General features: G+C 43.9%; 1 protein-coding gene across 2 annotated transcripts in view; it reads left to right on the forward strand.

The window, feature by feature from the left end:
* Positions 1-15,330, forward strand: part of npas1 (neuronal PAS domain protein 1) — a 37,996-nt gene extending 22,666 nt beyond the window's left edge. For both annotated transcript variants that reach the window (XM_023285623.3, XM_035955228.2), the window contains 9 exons: positions 165-232; positions 1,877-1,966; positions 8,658-8,832; positions 9,024-9,136; positions 9,600-9,796; positions 9,985-10,091; positions 10,325-10,472; positions 11,779-11,891; positions 11,977-15,330. In XM_023285623.3, coding sequence (XP_023141391.2) covers positions 165-232; positions 1,877-1,966; positions 8,658-8,832; positions 9,024-9,136; positions 9,600-9,796; positions 9,985-10,091; positions 10,325-10,472; positions 11,779-11,891; positions 11,977-13,073 — 2,108 coding nt within the window. In that variant the 3' untranslated portion in view covers positions 13,074-15,330. The remainder of the gene's footprint in view (positions 1-164; positions 233-1,876; positions 1,967-8,657; positions 8,833-9,023; positions 9,137-9,599; positions 9,797-9,984; positions 10,092-10,324; positions 10,473-11,778; positions 11,892-11,976) is intronic.
* Positions 15,331-16,207: the final 877 nt, after the last annotated feature.

Here is a 16,207-nt window from a genome sequence, read left to right on the forward strand (position 1 = left end):
CATGAAAAATGTCTGAATTCCAAGTATCTGCTTCATCTTCAGAGTCATCTTATTACGTACTGAAGATACAACAACAAAAAAAAACATTTTATTGCCACTATATCAAAAGGTATCATTGATTCCAGACAGTATCTAATGTGCGTTTGTGTCCTTTCTCTGTGCAGTCAGACGATCATCTCATTCTCTGGCCACTGACATGTTTGAGCAGCACCTTGGGGCCCACCTCCTGCAGGTAACAACACCCGCACCCTCCTGTAATGCCTCTAATAGTATCAACAACTACATGTGTTTACATGATGCATCTGCGTTCTTCTATACATTTTTGGGACGGTCTGTGTTTCCAAGAGGTTTATTTAGCCTAAGAAGCGTTACATTTTTCGCTCAAAATCCTGGAAGAATGCTTAATCCCCCTGTTTGAATGAAAAGTTTCAAATTAAAAAGTTTAACATGCATATATGGATTTCAGCTCTGCTACAATGTTTATGTTAACAAGCACATTCTGTCTCATAAATGTGCTGTAGCAATCGCAGTTTGCACTGGCTCAAGTCCTCCTCCCTCGACATATATTTCCAGGCAAACTCACACACACAGATGCACACACACATCCCATAAACCTCAGATGTTTGGACGATTTTGTTGGCTACCCCAAAAAAAAGAATAGAGCCTGAGGGGTTTTCAGGGCACGAGGGCTGCAGGGGTGACGAAATGCAGAATGTAGACAGAGGAAGGGAAAGAAGGCAACACTGCAGCCTGTACAGTAGACCAGGAGGGCCGACAGATAGTTGGAAGAGAGGAAACAGGGCTGAGTGGGAACAGGTAGTGAGAGACAAGGAAAAAGAAAAACTAGAGAATAGAGGTTGAGAATTTATAAGTGAGAAGGTTGTGGTAAAACAAAGAAGCATTACATATGTCTGCTCTCCTTTTAAAGAGCAGGAGAGGCTTGGGGAACGGCGCTGATAGAAATCAAATTAACGCTCCAGAAAAACTGTATGATTCTTCCCTCCCAGCCGTCCTCCCGCCGTAATAGCCTGATAATTGCACTTTAGTTCTCCGACATTCAGGCGGCTGGTCTCTCCTCGCCGCGACACACGACACCCCACACCCCGGCCGCACATTTGCATACTGGATGTGTCAGTTGCATAAATTACCGCTGCCACTCTAAGCACCGGGCCGCCAAAATAGCAATCATTTTTCTAGAGGAAAGTGGCCCTGGTCCGTGTGTATGAGGCCGAGACTGCGTCGGCACACTTCTGGATGCTTGTTATGACGATTAATATTATTCTCTGAAGCAGTCCCCCCTCTAATGGGCTGGCTGTATACCTTTCACTTCTCATTAGAATCACTGCAGGCTGTAATGACTGCGCTTCTATCTGCGCGTTTGTGTGGCTGCAAGATCCAGGACGAAAGATTTGACTCTGACTTTATTGAGTTGATTGAAACAGCCCTGGTCTATAAGCTCCGTTTCTCATGTCTCTTTGCTCAATTTGTTTATGTGTACTTGTTTGTGTTTGTGGATGCGTACATGCGTGTCTGTGTGTGTCGCTCTCCGTGGGTTTTGCTTATTGCGGGTCTTGCTCACAGCTGTTGTGTGTAGCTGCGTCTACGGGAGCTGTTTCATGTCTGCTCGCAGTTATGCATGTGCGTGCGTGTGCGTGTGTGTGTATGTGTGTGTATGTGTGTGTGCGTGTGTGTGTGTGAGTGCACTTTTGAATTAAGAGAAGAGGCCGAGGGGTGACGGGTTGTTTGTTCTCTAGTTCATTGTAATTTGTTCGACACACACTAATTGCTCTAATTTGTCTGTCTTGTATCTGTTTGCCTTTATGTCTGTGTTTGTGTGTGTGCACGTGTGTCGGTGGGTGTGTGTTGTGTGTTGCAGTCTCTAGATGGCTTTGTGTTTGTGGTCAGTCAGGAGGGACGCTTCCTCTACATCTCAGAGACAGTTTCTATCTACCTGGGACTCTCACAGGTAAGACGACCTCAACTCAGCTTTCATTCTTTCACACACACACACACACACACACACACACACACACACTAGAATAATCCTTTGTATACAAAGTGCATTTGCACACATGTGCCTGTCTTCTGCTTCTGCTTTCATATCCCCTCCCAGGAGTGTGTGTGTGTGTTTGTGTGTGTGTGAGTGTGAATATCTTTGCCTGCACTCTTCGCGCTCATCTCTGGAGTGCAACTCTCACAGGGCCAATGCCGCTCTCTCTCCTCCTCGCTCGCTCGCCCGCCCTCTCTCCCTCTCCAGGTGCTCACCTCTGTTGATTGCCTGTGGCCTCTTGTACTGTGAATGTTAAGTCCTGCCATTTTGCCCAGATGCATAAATAATAACAGTAATTACTGGCCCAGCAATCAAAGTGTCGCCCCAGCGCGCTGGGCCTGTCTAGGGGAACAAATCGATAGGCATCTTAAAAGCCACATTGATTGTAGGGAGGGGGAAAAACACCAAGGGGGATGGGAAGATAGATAGAGACAGCCAGAGAGAGAAAGAGAGGGGGAGGAAAGGAGGAGAGGTGTGATAAGAGAGGGATTTTTCAAAGTAAGAGGAATGAGTACAGCATGAGAGAGAGGGAAAAGTGAGAAGTTGGAGGAACAATACCAGAAGTAAATGAGAGGTACTTTTAATGTGTGACTGTTGTGACTGAGGGATATCATTGGCAACATTAAAGGCTATGCTTGGATTTCTTTTCTTCTTGGTGCAATACTGTGCCTTCAAACAATGCTCATATGTCATAGGTATATTAAAAAGTTGATATTATTGTATCTTTGTCTTCACTTAGACACCCTTTTTACACAGTGTAAAAAATAGGGGGCAAATATAAATAAGATATTTTTCTCCAAATTTACAGTCAGTAAGTATGAAATGACTGTATAATGTAATAATAATTCTCATTCTTGGTAGCTGTCTCTAGTTTTGTTTTGAAGACATGATGCAGATTTTACGTGGCTTCAGACTGCAAAATTTTTGTGGACTTAGCAAATTGGATTAACAGGGAGATCCACCATTGATAGCCATGATGTAGATTTTAAATTGTTACATTTCAGTGTTTATTGATATCATTGCAACTCAACTCCAAGCTGATGTGTTGTACATGTAGTTCTGATGCTTTGCAGTGTCAGTACTGGATAGGAAACTACTGTCAGCATGACTACATACCATCAGTGTTTTTACGTTCTTTAATTGTCTAAGATGCAAAGCAGAAATTATTTGTTACTAAAGATCCTTGTCAACTTTGTTAAAGAGTAATGCTGAAAGTCAGAGTTCTCTTTGGCTGAAAGTTTAAAGACTGTTTCACCTTTGACCTCTTTGCTCAGACATGTGCTTCCTGCACCTGTAACCACAACCAACAGTGATGTCTCATACATCACTGCAGCAAGGTGATGAATTACACCACTAGATGTCAAGAAAAATGAGATTTTCATGGGGTGTTGATGGGAAACTTGTAGAAAAAACGCACAGACTGATTAATCAGAGTTTTTGCATGCTCCATGTGTTATCGTTGTAGTCTCACATGCCCTAAGGGAAGTGAGCATCAGTGGCAGCTCCAAGGCATCAACTCCATAGCTAAGATCTCTTCACAGCGAGCATGGAGAAGAGAAATAATTAGTTACCAATCTTTCTTTAATGTTCATATGGCTAAGCTAATATTGTGTTATTTATGACAAATTTGGGGAATAAACTGACCTGAGGTGGGGGATTCAGTGCATGTTTGCATGTAAGATGAGTTTTTTGAGTCTTCACTTTGCAAAAACTCACATACAAATGATGGGCATGTTCACCCTCACTCAGATACTGATCAAACATGGAAGGGCAAAGAAGTTAAACACTAAACCAGACAACAGTAAGAGTGGTGGCAGCTAGAAGACAGAACAAAAAGGGAGAAACAGACAGAACCAGACAGACAATTACAAGAGAAGAAGAAAATAAAGCAGAGGAATAGTGGAGAGAAAGAGAGACAGTGGTAAAGAGGAGAGAGAGAGTGTGAGTGTGTAAATAGAGTTTAAATGTGCAGTAGGAATGAAATTCGCCTTGGGATTGCCTAGGTAAACAAGACAGCCGAGGCTTTGGTGGAGATGCTAATAAAACAGAGCTGTTCTTATCAGCTGAGCAGATGGCCTAACCCATCACGTCTACTCAAACATGGCCTAAGCCATCAGCATTCTAATGAAATTATTTATGATCGAAGATTACGTTCAAAACCTTGAACATACAACGCTACGTTTACCTTTCCTGAAAATATGAGAGAGCGAGCGAGTACGGAGCAGGTTTATGATCAGAAAGAGACAGTCAGAAAGGGCAGATAGAGTGAGTTAGGGGATATATGAGAGGAAGTGTTTGGTGTTTATGGACACATGCAATGAAAAACATACAAAAAGAGAGAAAGTAGAGATGGGAGAGAGAGAGAGAGAGAGGGGGGGACGAAAACACTTGGATATACTGTGTTGGCGAATGGAGGCAGACACTGGGGAGAAGGGAAGGACAGACAAACAAACGATGTTCTGAGTGAGAAAGTATAACTGGCGGTTTGTTTTAGAGGGCATGTTGCCCCTGTGGACCGCCCCTGCCCTGCATCTCCTGTCCCCCCCTGTCTGACCCTCTGCCCCAGCTTACACCCTGGGCCGCTCCCCTGACGGTGGGGTTGCTTAGCCGGCTTAGCCCAGGTCAGGCACCTTGACCAAGGGCACAGCCCGCCGCCCACTCCCCTGGCGCCGGCAGGTATCATTTTTTTTCCCTCTTGCCGGATCTCCGGGCCGGAAGCACGGGGGGATGAACCTGGGACATAGTGGACGAGGTCGGGGGACTGGGGGGGAGGATGGATGGAGAAACAAAAGGTGGAGAAGATGAAGAATCGGAGGGAGGAGACACTGGAAAGGATGGAGAAGTAAGAGTAGGGAGCCAGGAAGAAAGGAGGAGGGGGAGAAAAAAGGGATAAATGGGGTAAAGAGAAGGGAGGAAGGATGGTAGATTGAGGGAGGAGAGAATTGATCTGCGAATGGTTAGTATGCAGCCCCCGCTCCCCCTCTCCTCCCCCCTCTCCTCCCCCACCCTCCCTTCTCTCTTCTCCCATCAGTCAGTGAGGGCTGAGGGCTGAGAGTATGTTGTGGACCACTGCCCGGATGCCTCATACATATTAAAGCCCCCTGCTATTATTTATATCATGTCTCTCCTTCCCCTGCTAGCTGCCCCCCATCCCCACCTCACCGCCGAGCGTACATGCACGTGCATAGCTGCACACACACACACACACACACACACACACACACACACACACACACACACACAGCTCGGGTTCACACAGATGCACTGACAGACAACTACTCACACAAACAATGACACACAATGACACACGGAGACATAAAAACAGACAGTCTAGTCACATACGCAGGGAAACAGAGGCGCGCCGTGTGCTTGCATATGCGCACAAACGCACACACAGACACACACACACACACACACACTTGGAGAGATTTGAATGATCTCGGTCTCTCCTCACGTCTCCCTTCGCGCCACATTCTATACCTGTTTTTATGTCTGAGCCTGACTCATCCTCTCAATCGCTCCGTCTCTTTCTCATCTTCTCATTTCTGTCTGATCTTTTTTCAATCCCTCCCTCCTGCCTGTGATGGAGTGATATTATTCGGATAGGTCCTAAGCCCGGTAAAGCCCATAAGGACCTGTTTGTCTCTCTACCTTGTTTTCCAATACCACAGGGCCAGGGGATTGTGTCTCTTTCAGAGGGCTGGTCCAGTGTTCTGAGCAAAGGTAAATTTAGACCTTGTTTGAAAACGACAATGGGGAGAAATTGCTATTCATGAAATACAATGTAACCCCGAACATACGGACAAACAGATAAATAAATACATAGATTAATAGATAGATCTTCATATAGCCAATATATTAAAAGATGCTCAAAGCAAGGTTCATCCAGAGTTTAGCTAACCGAACCCAATGATTTTATTTGTCAGAAATCAAGTCTCTTCATGCATAGATGTAAATTCTTAATTTTAAAACATTAATGAATGTATCAGGTTTGATGTCAGAATCAAACGGGAGGCGGCAGAACAGCAATTACACTGCTGATGATATAGCTGTATAGTGAAGAGAGGCAGGATCTGAAAACAAAAACAAGATTCAGGGTGTTGTGACGCTTCCCATTTTACGCCGTTAATACAACAGGTATTTATTGTGGATCATTACAGCGAAATTTTATCTTTTAAAATTTAAAAGAATTGACTGATATGCTTGAAAGTTAGCTAATAATACAGTGTAGCTGGGCTTTTGGCTACCATCTTCACTTAGATCAGGAGGGAGAAATAAATAAATCAGACATCAACCACAATCTTTGGAAGTGGAAATGTAGAGATTTTGCCAGCTGAACCACCTCCTACTGTATTCCTGCTACCAGAGCCTCACTTTATCACTGCACTTAGTTGCTCCTAGATGATGGGTGGGCTTTTCTCCTGTCATTCCAAACTACACTAGACTTGATATATTACTGTAACACCCCAAAGTGCCAGATGATTCCTCAAAAAATATCTTCACATTTTAGGAATAGAAACAAAAGACATATTAATGTAAAAAGTATTCATTATTTCTTTTCATATATTTGGCATGTAACAATAAATAACTGAATAATGAATGCAGATACATAGGATTCGTACTTCTGGCAATAAAAACATGGAATCAAAATACATAAGAACTAAAACCTAGTATGTAACAAGATAAAATTAAGAATCAGTTAAGAAAAGCCAAATAATTAAAGTGCGTTTTAGGAAGAAATTTAAAAGAAGATGCTGGGTTTGGCTGCCTGAGATCTCCAGGCATCGAGCTCCACAGGTGACAAGTAACAAGACAGGAATTAGTAACCATTAGTAAGACCCTTAGGGGGCCGAAAGAACTCAGACAATGATCAGGCTCATACGGTGTTAGTGGTAGAACATTCAAGCCTTAAAAAAAAAAAACCTGATAAAATCTTAAAATTCATTCCACAACTTGCAGGTAGCCAGTGAGAAGCAGTGATGGCTGGTGTAATGTGGTCGCTTCTCTTATGTGTTTATAAACCTGGCTCCTGAGTAAACAATTTGGAAATTAAAATGGTGTGTGCGTATGCTGAAAAGACCACACAGTTCATATGAGCTCAGTAACTGAATTGGTGCAGCCTTTAAACACCTAAACCTTGAGTTGTCCAATGGCATAGTAGTTAAGATTCCTTCCAAGAATTATGTTTTGCATATTCTAGACTCTCTTTAGCTGTCTTATCTTGATCGTGGCTTTCAAATAAAGGCAAAAAGCTCTTTGTAGCTTTTATATCATAAGGGCAATATGATTTAAATGCCTAAATATGAATCCAAGTAGCTACATAGGTGAGCAAAAGCAGCCATTTTCACATGTTTTTACAGTCTGGCTGCAGCACAGTTTGTCAGTGTGTAGGACAATTACTCCATATGGTGCCCATCAAATCCAGTATTTAATATGTTTATTACAGGTGGCACAATTCCAAAAACTGGGGCATCTCCCAAAGAAATGAAGCCCCACATGTGTGGGACTAAGAAACTCCATCCCCTCTATCATCCCCCCCCCAATCTTTCTCTCTCTGTTCACTCATCGTCAATCGCTCTCATTCCTCTGCTCCCGCCTTCCCTGTTCCCCTTCTTCCTCTCCCCGGCTGTGATGTCCTTGAGGGCCTGCTGAAGCTCCCATAAAGCCTGCAGTAAATGGCTCTAATCCGGTAATAAATGGCTGTGTCCTACAGACAAGGGTGTGAGGCTGCTGCAGCCACGGCTTTATCAGATGGAATGGTATTGGCACACACACACATACATACATACACGGACACACACACATTCACAGATGTAATAGAAGCTGTATAGATGTGTGTAAGCATGCATGCTTTCCCCCCATCCTTTCACACACACACACACACACACACACACACACACACACACACACATATGCACACATTCATTTATACAGCTTCAGATGGAATCACACCTTCTCCGATTGTGCAGCTTTTATGGATGCCATGCAAGAGCAGCGCCATTATTACCTTTAAATGATTAGAGATGCGACTATGATGCATTATGATGATAGGATCATATAGAGCTGTATGAGCTGTTGCACTGCTCTTTATGCCTGCTGGGATAGACTGCAACTGAATGAAGGAGCAGGGAGGGACACAGGGAATAAGAAGAATAGTAATGTGACCTTTGGAGATAGTTGGAGTTCACCTGTTTTTAATCAGCAAATACAATTGATTTTTATCTCCTCTGGTTTTATTTGTGTTGTACTGTAGTGACTCGGTCCTCTGAGACTGGACTTAAATGTATGTGTGTGTGTGTGTGTGTGTGTGTGTGTGTGTGTGTGTGTGTGTGTGTGTGTGTGTGTGTGTGTGTGTGTGTGTGGGTGGTGGTGTTGGTGGGGGTGTCTTACAACCTCCACATTCCTTGTTGAGTTGTAACCCAGAGCGGCGCTTTCATTTTCCTGTCATAACGTATATTGATTTTTCCTCTGTCTGTGTGTGTGTGTGTGTGTGTGTGTGTGTGTGTGTGTGTGTGTGTGTGTGTGTGTGTGTGTGTGGGGACTGGCTCTTAGTTATTTGTGCTCAAAGCATCTGGGTTTTATTCTGTGTGTGTGTGCTTCTCATCAGGTGGAGCTGACCGGCAGCAGTGTGTTTGACTACATCCACCCAGCGGACCACGTTGAGATGGCCGAGCGGCTGGGAATCAGACCTCATCTGCGGGCCGAGGCCGGCTGCCACACAGCCCCAGAGAGCGCTTCCAGCTCCGCATCCACCTCCTCCCTGGCCGGTACCCCTGAACCTGGTACTGATACGCTCAATTTAGAAGTAAAAAACACGACAGCGAATATATTACTGCTATTAAATCACTGGACTCAGTTTACAATTTTAAAAGCAAAAACACAATAAAAATTATAAATTACAGTATCTGCCAAATCTTGCATATGCTGGATATTTTCTGGTTTTATGTTTGACTCCTTCTTTCGTCCTCACCAGCTCCATCTAGTCCACATTCTCCTGCAGACGATCCTCCCGACCGTGGCTTCTTCATCCGCATGAAGTCCACGCTCACCAAAAGAGGCCTGCATGTCAAGTCTTCTGGATACAAGGTTTTTTGGCACATAATTTATCATAATTTGAAAGCGAATCTCGTGTTTATGCACACTTTAATTTACCTGCTTGCTCTTGGGATGCTAAAATAACAAGCAGGCCCTTGTCATTTTGTTTTGTGCTGCCGGTGTTTCATAGCACTGTCAAGTTGGTCGTTTTCCGCATGTTTTACGGCTGTGACCTTATTTCACACCGAACCACCGCACATAACACACTTTACTGCACTCGCTGCTATAATACCAGAGCTGCTGCGTACTTTGGCTCGCAATCCAACACTGTGTTGTGTTCATGTTTAATGGATATTGATGAATGCAATATTTCTGAGCTCCTCTTGTTACTGCTGTTATTGTTCTTTAACTGTCTTGCAGTGCATCAATCAATTCAAATTCTGCCTGATTATTATTTTTGTCATCCTCCTGCAAATTGGCTTCATGTGTGAAAGGAATATGTTCTGCTTGTCAGGTAATCCATGTGACGGGACGAATCCGCTGCCGCCCTGCGCTTGTTCCGGGCTCCACGCGCTCCGTCCGTCGACCGATGGGTCTGGTTGCACTGGCGCACACGCTGCCGCCCTCCACACTTAATGAAGTCCGCATGGAGAGCCACATGTTTGTCTTCCGAGTGAATATGGACCTGCAGGTCACGTACTGTGAGAACAGGTGAGGGGTTTTGTGCACGGAAAACATCACAGGAATGCTAAGTGTCAGAAATCTGCTCCCACTTTAATGTTTATTTCACAAGTAGTTGGCAGACTTTCCAACCAGTTAGTGGTTTCAGAAGATACGTCTGCTCCAATTTAGTTGACAAATGTGTTTGTTCTCCTTTTTTTTGCTGCATTGCTTCACAGGATCTCAGAGTACATGGATCTGACCCCAGCAGAGGTGGTGGGACATACCTGTTACCATTTCATCCATGTAGAAGACCTGGAAAATCTCCGGCAGAGCCATGAGGACCGTGAGTCACACCCATAACCATATGCAGCATATAAAAGATTAATTCCGTCCCCCTAATTGCTGAACTTGGGGGCAAGGAGAGCCTGTTGAAATCTCCTCCTGTCCTGCTGCGATAGGCGCCCTCTGCTGCTGCTGCTCTGAACTGCCAAACCAATAACAGGCTTCTTTTCTGTCCTTCTTCTCTCCTCTCCTGTTACGCATCCTTACTTTTTCCACCCGTCTTCCTCCCGTCAGTGCTGAGGAAAGGACAGGTAGTGACGGGTTACTATCGCTGGCTCCAGAGGAGAGGAGGCTACCTGTGGATCCAGTCCACCGCCACCGTCTCCATCAACCACAAAGCCCCTCATGAACGCAACGTCATCTGGGTGAACTACGTCCTGAGGTCAGTGTGTTCTTCATGAGTCCAGGCACCACACTGTGTACAAAGATCCTTTGAAGGGAAAAATGATGAAATGCAGTGTGATTATTGGGATAGTGAGCTTTATCACTTCCAACGTGTGAGAAAAACTTTGAAAACAGTGACAATAAAGCACATTTTATTGCCTATTAAACTGAAATGTTATTTAGAATTGCTCTATAAATATTACAAAATTGCCTTAAAATGTTTTTTTGTATTTTAAGATGATGGATTTCTATTATTTAAGATTTATCTGAAAATAGACTTAGTGAGTGAAAGCCCTTTTTTTCATATTTTAAGCATTATCATGACCAACACACAGCAAATTATTATTATTTTTTTAAATTAATCTCGATATGAAGTGTCACATTTTTTATGCAGTCTCCTCTACTTGCCATTAAGATGGTTATTTAATTTGATTTAAATAGCAAAAAAAAGTTTCTGGATCTGTTTTAGTTGTCTTTTTAGCTGCTCTATACAATAATACTGCATTATTCTACAGTTATTTACTCTTATTACTCTGAATTAGCGGACATGATCTTGCAAGAAGGCTTTGAAACTGATCAAATAAATTCCCAAACTCTGCACTTTTTTCTCCCTTTTAAACATAAATTACCCTTTAAATATAGTATTACCTTTACTTAAGGCTTTATATGCACTATTTACTACACAGACCTTGGTAAAATATGCTTATGCAGTGCATGCACACACTGGACACACACACAAAACAACAAAATGTGTGCACAGAAACCGAGCAGTCAGACAAAAACAAGAGGAGTAGACTGAATTTCAATGCTAATTGGACTGAAGCTATATAATTACAACAAATGGATGTCAGAATTTTGGGGCTGAATGGTGTTTTAGTTAATTAGTGCTGTAATTACAAGAGCTCATTAACTTCTCCAACAGCCTCCTCCTTGTCTGAGCTTAGCTGCGTATAGGTGGGCTGCTGAGTGTGGCATCGTGTGTGTGTTTTTATCTGTATTTGTGTGTCTTCAAGGGTGGGGTCTGCTCATGTGTCTGTTTGCATGTGTTAAGGACTCTGTGTGTGTGTGTGTGTGTGTGTGTGTGTGTGTGTGTGTGTTAGGTGGAGGTTAGAAGGGTGTGAGGCAGTTTGGCTATTGGAGGTTGTTATTAGGCTGATTATATGTTGTTTCCATCTCTAAGTATTCACTCAAATCAGCACAGCACTAGTGTTTTTTTTAAGTGTAAGTGGCTTTAAGTGGTAGATGATCATTTGTGTATACGTCCACGTTTTCTCTCTTTTCCATTTTCACATCCATCCATCCAGTCGAACAGAGTTGCCCGACACTCCCCTGGATCTGCTGCAGCTACCAGAGAGCATAAGGGCAGAGCGACTTCGAGTCAGCTCGTCCCCCGCCGACAGCTCCCCGCAGGCCCGAGGTACGACACTATTCACATTACAAGCTTCCCGTAATGTCCACTGACACGCAGAAACACTCGCCTAAAAATCTCCCTTCATCCTCAGGCTCGCAGCCAGTGAAGAGCTCAGTGGGGAAGTCTGACCCCGACACTAAAGGCAGAGAGAAATTCACCGCCGCTGCCGTCCAATCAGAGGACAGGAGGAAGCGCCTGCTGAGGTCTGACCCCGAGGGCGCACCTCCCGAAACCCGCCGCCGCCTGGAGGAGCTCCGTCACGCTGAGGAGAGCGTATCAGCCTCCTCAGACCTGGCGAGCGAAAGCGACGGAGAGGAGGAGGAGGAGACAGAGTGGGACCATGGCGGAGACAGCGACAGACTGAAACAGGAGGACAGCGGGGGAGGCGGAGGTAAACAGAGCCGAGGAGGAGACACCCCGACCAGAGGGGAGAGGGCTGGGAAGGTGCACAACGGCCGAGCTGTGATCCAGCAGCTGAAGAGCGTTGTCACCCCGTCTCCACTGCCTGGAAGCCCGAGCATCAAGACTGAACATGAAGCCCTGACCACCGGGGGGCGCTGGGGGGCACACACGCAGGCCTCCACCTCGCACACACACAACACCCAGCCCTCACATGCACACACACCCTCCAGCAGCCTGAATGGTGACAGCCCCACCACCCCGATCCCCGACTCTTCCTCCAGCAGCGAAGCCCCACCGAAAGGCTTGTTCACACCCCCGTCCCCGGCTTTGTCCCCCGCCATGTCCGTGTCCTCCCCGCTGCCCCGCGAGGAGAGGGGGGTGTCGGGGGTGGTGAGTCGGAGCAGCGGCGGCAGTGTCGGTGCAGGTAACGGTCCTGACTTTGAGCTGCTCCAGAGACTGGCTGCCGGCAGTGCAGCGGGGCGGGTCCTCTTCCACCCCCTTGCCCTCGGCCCGCAGGGCCCTCAGAGCCTCTACGCCCCGAGCACTATCCGCTACGCTCCACCTGAGCTGCCTCCCTCCCACCACCACAGCGCGGGACACAGTGATGGCCTGCAGCTACGTTCGGACCACCACAAGGGACCCCCACCGGCCTTCTTCCCCCACCTACAGCGGCTGGCCGGCCTGCCACCCTTCAGTGGTTTCTCCCCATCTGACAGCCCTTTCTCCTCCGGCCTGCCCTTCTGTATGAATGGACTGAGGGGAGCTGCAGGCACAGAGGAGGACTGAGCCTCGGGGGGCGGAAAGTGAAAGGAAAAAATAAAAACGAAGGATGAAGCGTAGTGACAGGACAGAAAGAGAGACATTGAAAAGGGCAGGAGAGACAGAAGTGGCAGGACATTAAGCCTCGTTACTAATTGGACAATGAGTTGAATAACTACAATCTAAAGTGTGTGACAAGTTGGAATTTATTGTGTCGGCCTGTTGTGGACAAGTGACAGCGACTCTCAGAGAAAATGGGACAGGGCAGATTTTGACTGGTGTCCCTCAAGACTTTTCATCTCTACAACAATAATGAACTCTGCTCTGTGTCTTTCTCTAGATGACTGTGTTGATTTATGTGTCTCTTCCACTCAGAGAAGCCATATTGTATATAGAGACAAAACCATGACGACCCTCAGCTCACATCCTCATTACTGTCACTCCAATTAACCCAATTAACCCTAAAACCATTAGAAAGAGGTGGACACTTGTCTGTAGGAATGAAAGTGACTTTGGGATATACATTTTTATTATTGCAGTATTACACAGATCATATCTTACACTGAGCTCTGGGTGAGAATTTGATTGTAGGGGTTCCCTGAAAATAGATGCAGACAGCCTTCTGGTGTTTTGTATTGAGACTCAAATTAATAATGAATAATAATAATAAAATAAAAAAAAGTATTCATCAGTCAGCCATACTTAAAGCACACTGTTGGGACAAAAGTATGAATAATGTAGTCCCAGACATTCCATTATATATAAGGGAAGAAAATGCAATGCAGACAGGATGCTATTTCTGTTGTTTGATTATAGGAAGGTAATTTGTTTAACTGAGTATTAATTATAGTATATTCTGTATGATGCTGCAGCTGTGTTTGTGTATGAAAGCCATATTCTTGATTTTTATTTTTTAATGTTTCTATTATTTTGTTTTTCACCAGATCAGCCAGATGGAAGAATGGTGTAAAAAAAAAAAAATGCAGAGAAAACAGTGTTGTTTTATTGGATGTACAATGTCATCCGAATACCTTTTTTTTAAATCTCTTAAAAAAAGATATTTCTGAAAATGTTTTAGGAGGGGAAGTGGTGCTGGAGAGAAGTGTTTTTTATCATTTAGACCTCGGTGTTTTTCTGAGCACTTAGCTGAAATTTGTTGTGGTGTGAACTTAAAGCACTTCATGACTCGATGTGTGATCCTGTTAAAACAGAAAACAATGCAAGAGCGGTCACTAATATCACAGGCTGACCACAGCGTAGCGAAGGGAGATGAATGCTCATTTAAAAAGACGGACAAATAAACAGGCCACACGTGGTCATTAAAATACGACCATTAGAGGTCAATAAAACACAAGAGAATAATTCTGATACTGGATGCAGTTCAATCAGTCAGTCAACTGGAATTAAACTTTTTAAATTAAAAAGTGATAATACGAAACACAGTGACTGGAATTTCTGTCAGGACTGAAAAACTAAATTCTTTTTACATGAATAAATTCACATTAGTGCGAGTATTAAGCATGTCAAAAACAATTTGAACAGATACTCAAACTACTGACAATGTGCATTCCAAAATACAAAAATAAACATTTTAAAATGTTACCTTTCTGACAGAATGTTGGCATTGACACAGGCAAAACTTGTGCATATAGTAAAATTTAACAATAATAAACAGTGATGTAAATTCTGAAAAATAAACATCAGGCAATTTTCAAGCACTTTGGAATGAAGTCTTCAAACTGATCTATCATTTGATCCAAATGCAGGTAAAATTTATATAATCTGTTGGAAACAAAGTCTTCTGGCACTTTTTTTTTTGCTTTGAAATTTAGATTGCGATTGACAGTGTGATCTGAGGGCTCATTTTATGTGCAAACCTCATGTTCTGACGACTGACAGGAGAAAAAAAGGGCGGATAAAAAAATTCTAATTGTTCAGATCTGCTGTGCACTACACACCCATACCGTAGCAGTCACGTTCAAAAAAATGTGTGAGCACACATATTCTCGGGTGTTTACTGGTATAATATGCGCGCATGGGTGTGTGTGTGTGTGTGTGTGTGTGTGTTTGCTTGTGTAAGTGTGTGTTTGTTTCTATTTTTTTTTTTGTTTTTTGTTGTTGAATTAAACAGCTAACCCCCCGTTGCCCATCACTGTGAATCTAACGTTATCCTCCCATCTTTGTGAATACTCCACCCACTCATCAGATAAAATGAACAAATGTAAAAATAAAGACAGTGATACAGATGATGATAACAATAAAATATTCCAGTAGAGGAGCACAACTTAATGTTTTGTTGTTTCTTTCTTGCTCAATTAAGACACACAAAGCGGCACAGTTCTTTTTTTAAGTTTTTATATGTGATTTTACAGAACATTTGGGACACTTTTACACATTTGTTTCTCAGATATACATACACCACAAGTCATCGGTATTTCAAGTATTTAACAGACATTTAACTGCAGCTTTTAAGTGCGTGTGTAGGACTAAAATGCAAACAATCCTACATAAATCAGTGGTCGAATACATTTTTTAAAAAGTCTGTCAGTGCAAATACTTGTATTTATTTATATCGTGTTATCAACGGAGCAGGTGGGAAATCTTGCATGTTCCTGAAGCAGACAAAAATATTATTAATGCTTAATAAAAAGTAGTGTGGAGCAGGTGAGAGCGACCCTGGCAGGACATCACGCGACTGTGTTGGATTCTGCAAAGACTTGAACGTAAATTGGTCTGAAATGAACACGAAAAAGCACAGAGAGAGCGTCTCACTTATGAGGGACTATACGCGGGCATGTGTCGACTGTGCGTGCGTGCGTGTGTGTGTGTGTGTGTACATTGGCGGTTTTGCTGGTGTGTCTGCGTGCGTGTGCATCTCCATGAATTTGCGAATGTGTGTGTTGTCTGAAGCAGCCCCAGGGAGGGGCTCTGACATTGAAGACGGGTTAAATCCTGTTTTACATTCAAGTGGCAGGCCCTAGTTCATTAGAGTGAGGATCATTCCTCCTCAAGACCAAAGGAAGCGCATACTAAACAAGAGCAGTTGTTGGGGAGAAAATGCCATTGTACGTGCAAAACCGTATGTACTGTATAAGTGGGGGTGTGGTGTGCTGATGTGCTGTCAGTGGAGCCGCAAAATAACCTTTCTTCTTTATCTCTTC

This window comes from Amphiprion ocellaris, chromosome 7, assembly GCF_022539595.1.
Source record: "Amphiprion ocellaris isolate individual 3 ecotype Okinawa chromosome 7, ASM2253959v1, whole genome shotgun sequence".
Classification (NCBI taxonomy): Eukaryota; Metazoa; Chordata; class Actinopteri; family Pomacentridae; genus Amphiprion; species Amphiprion ocellaris.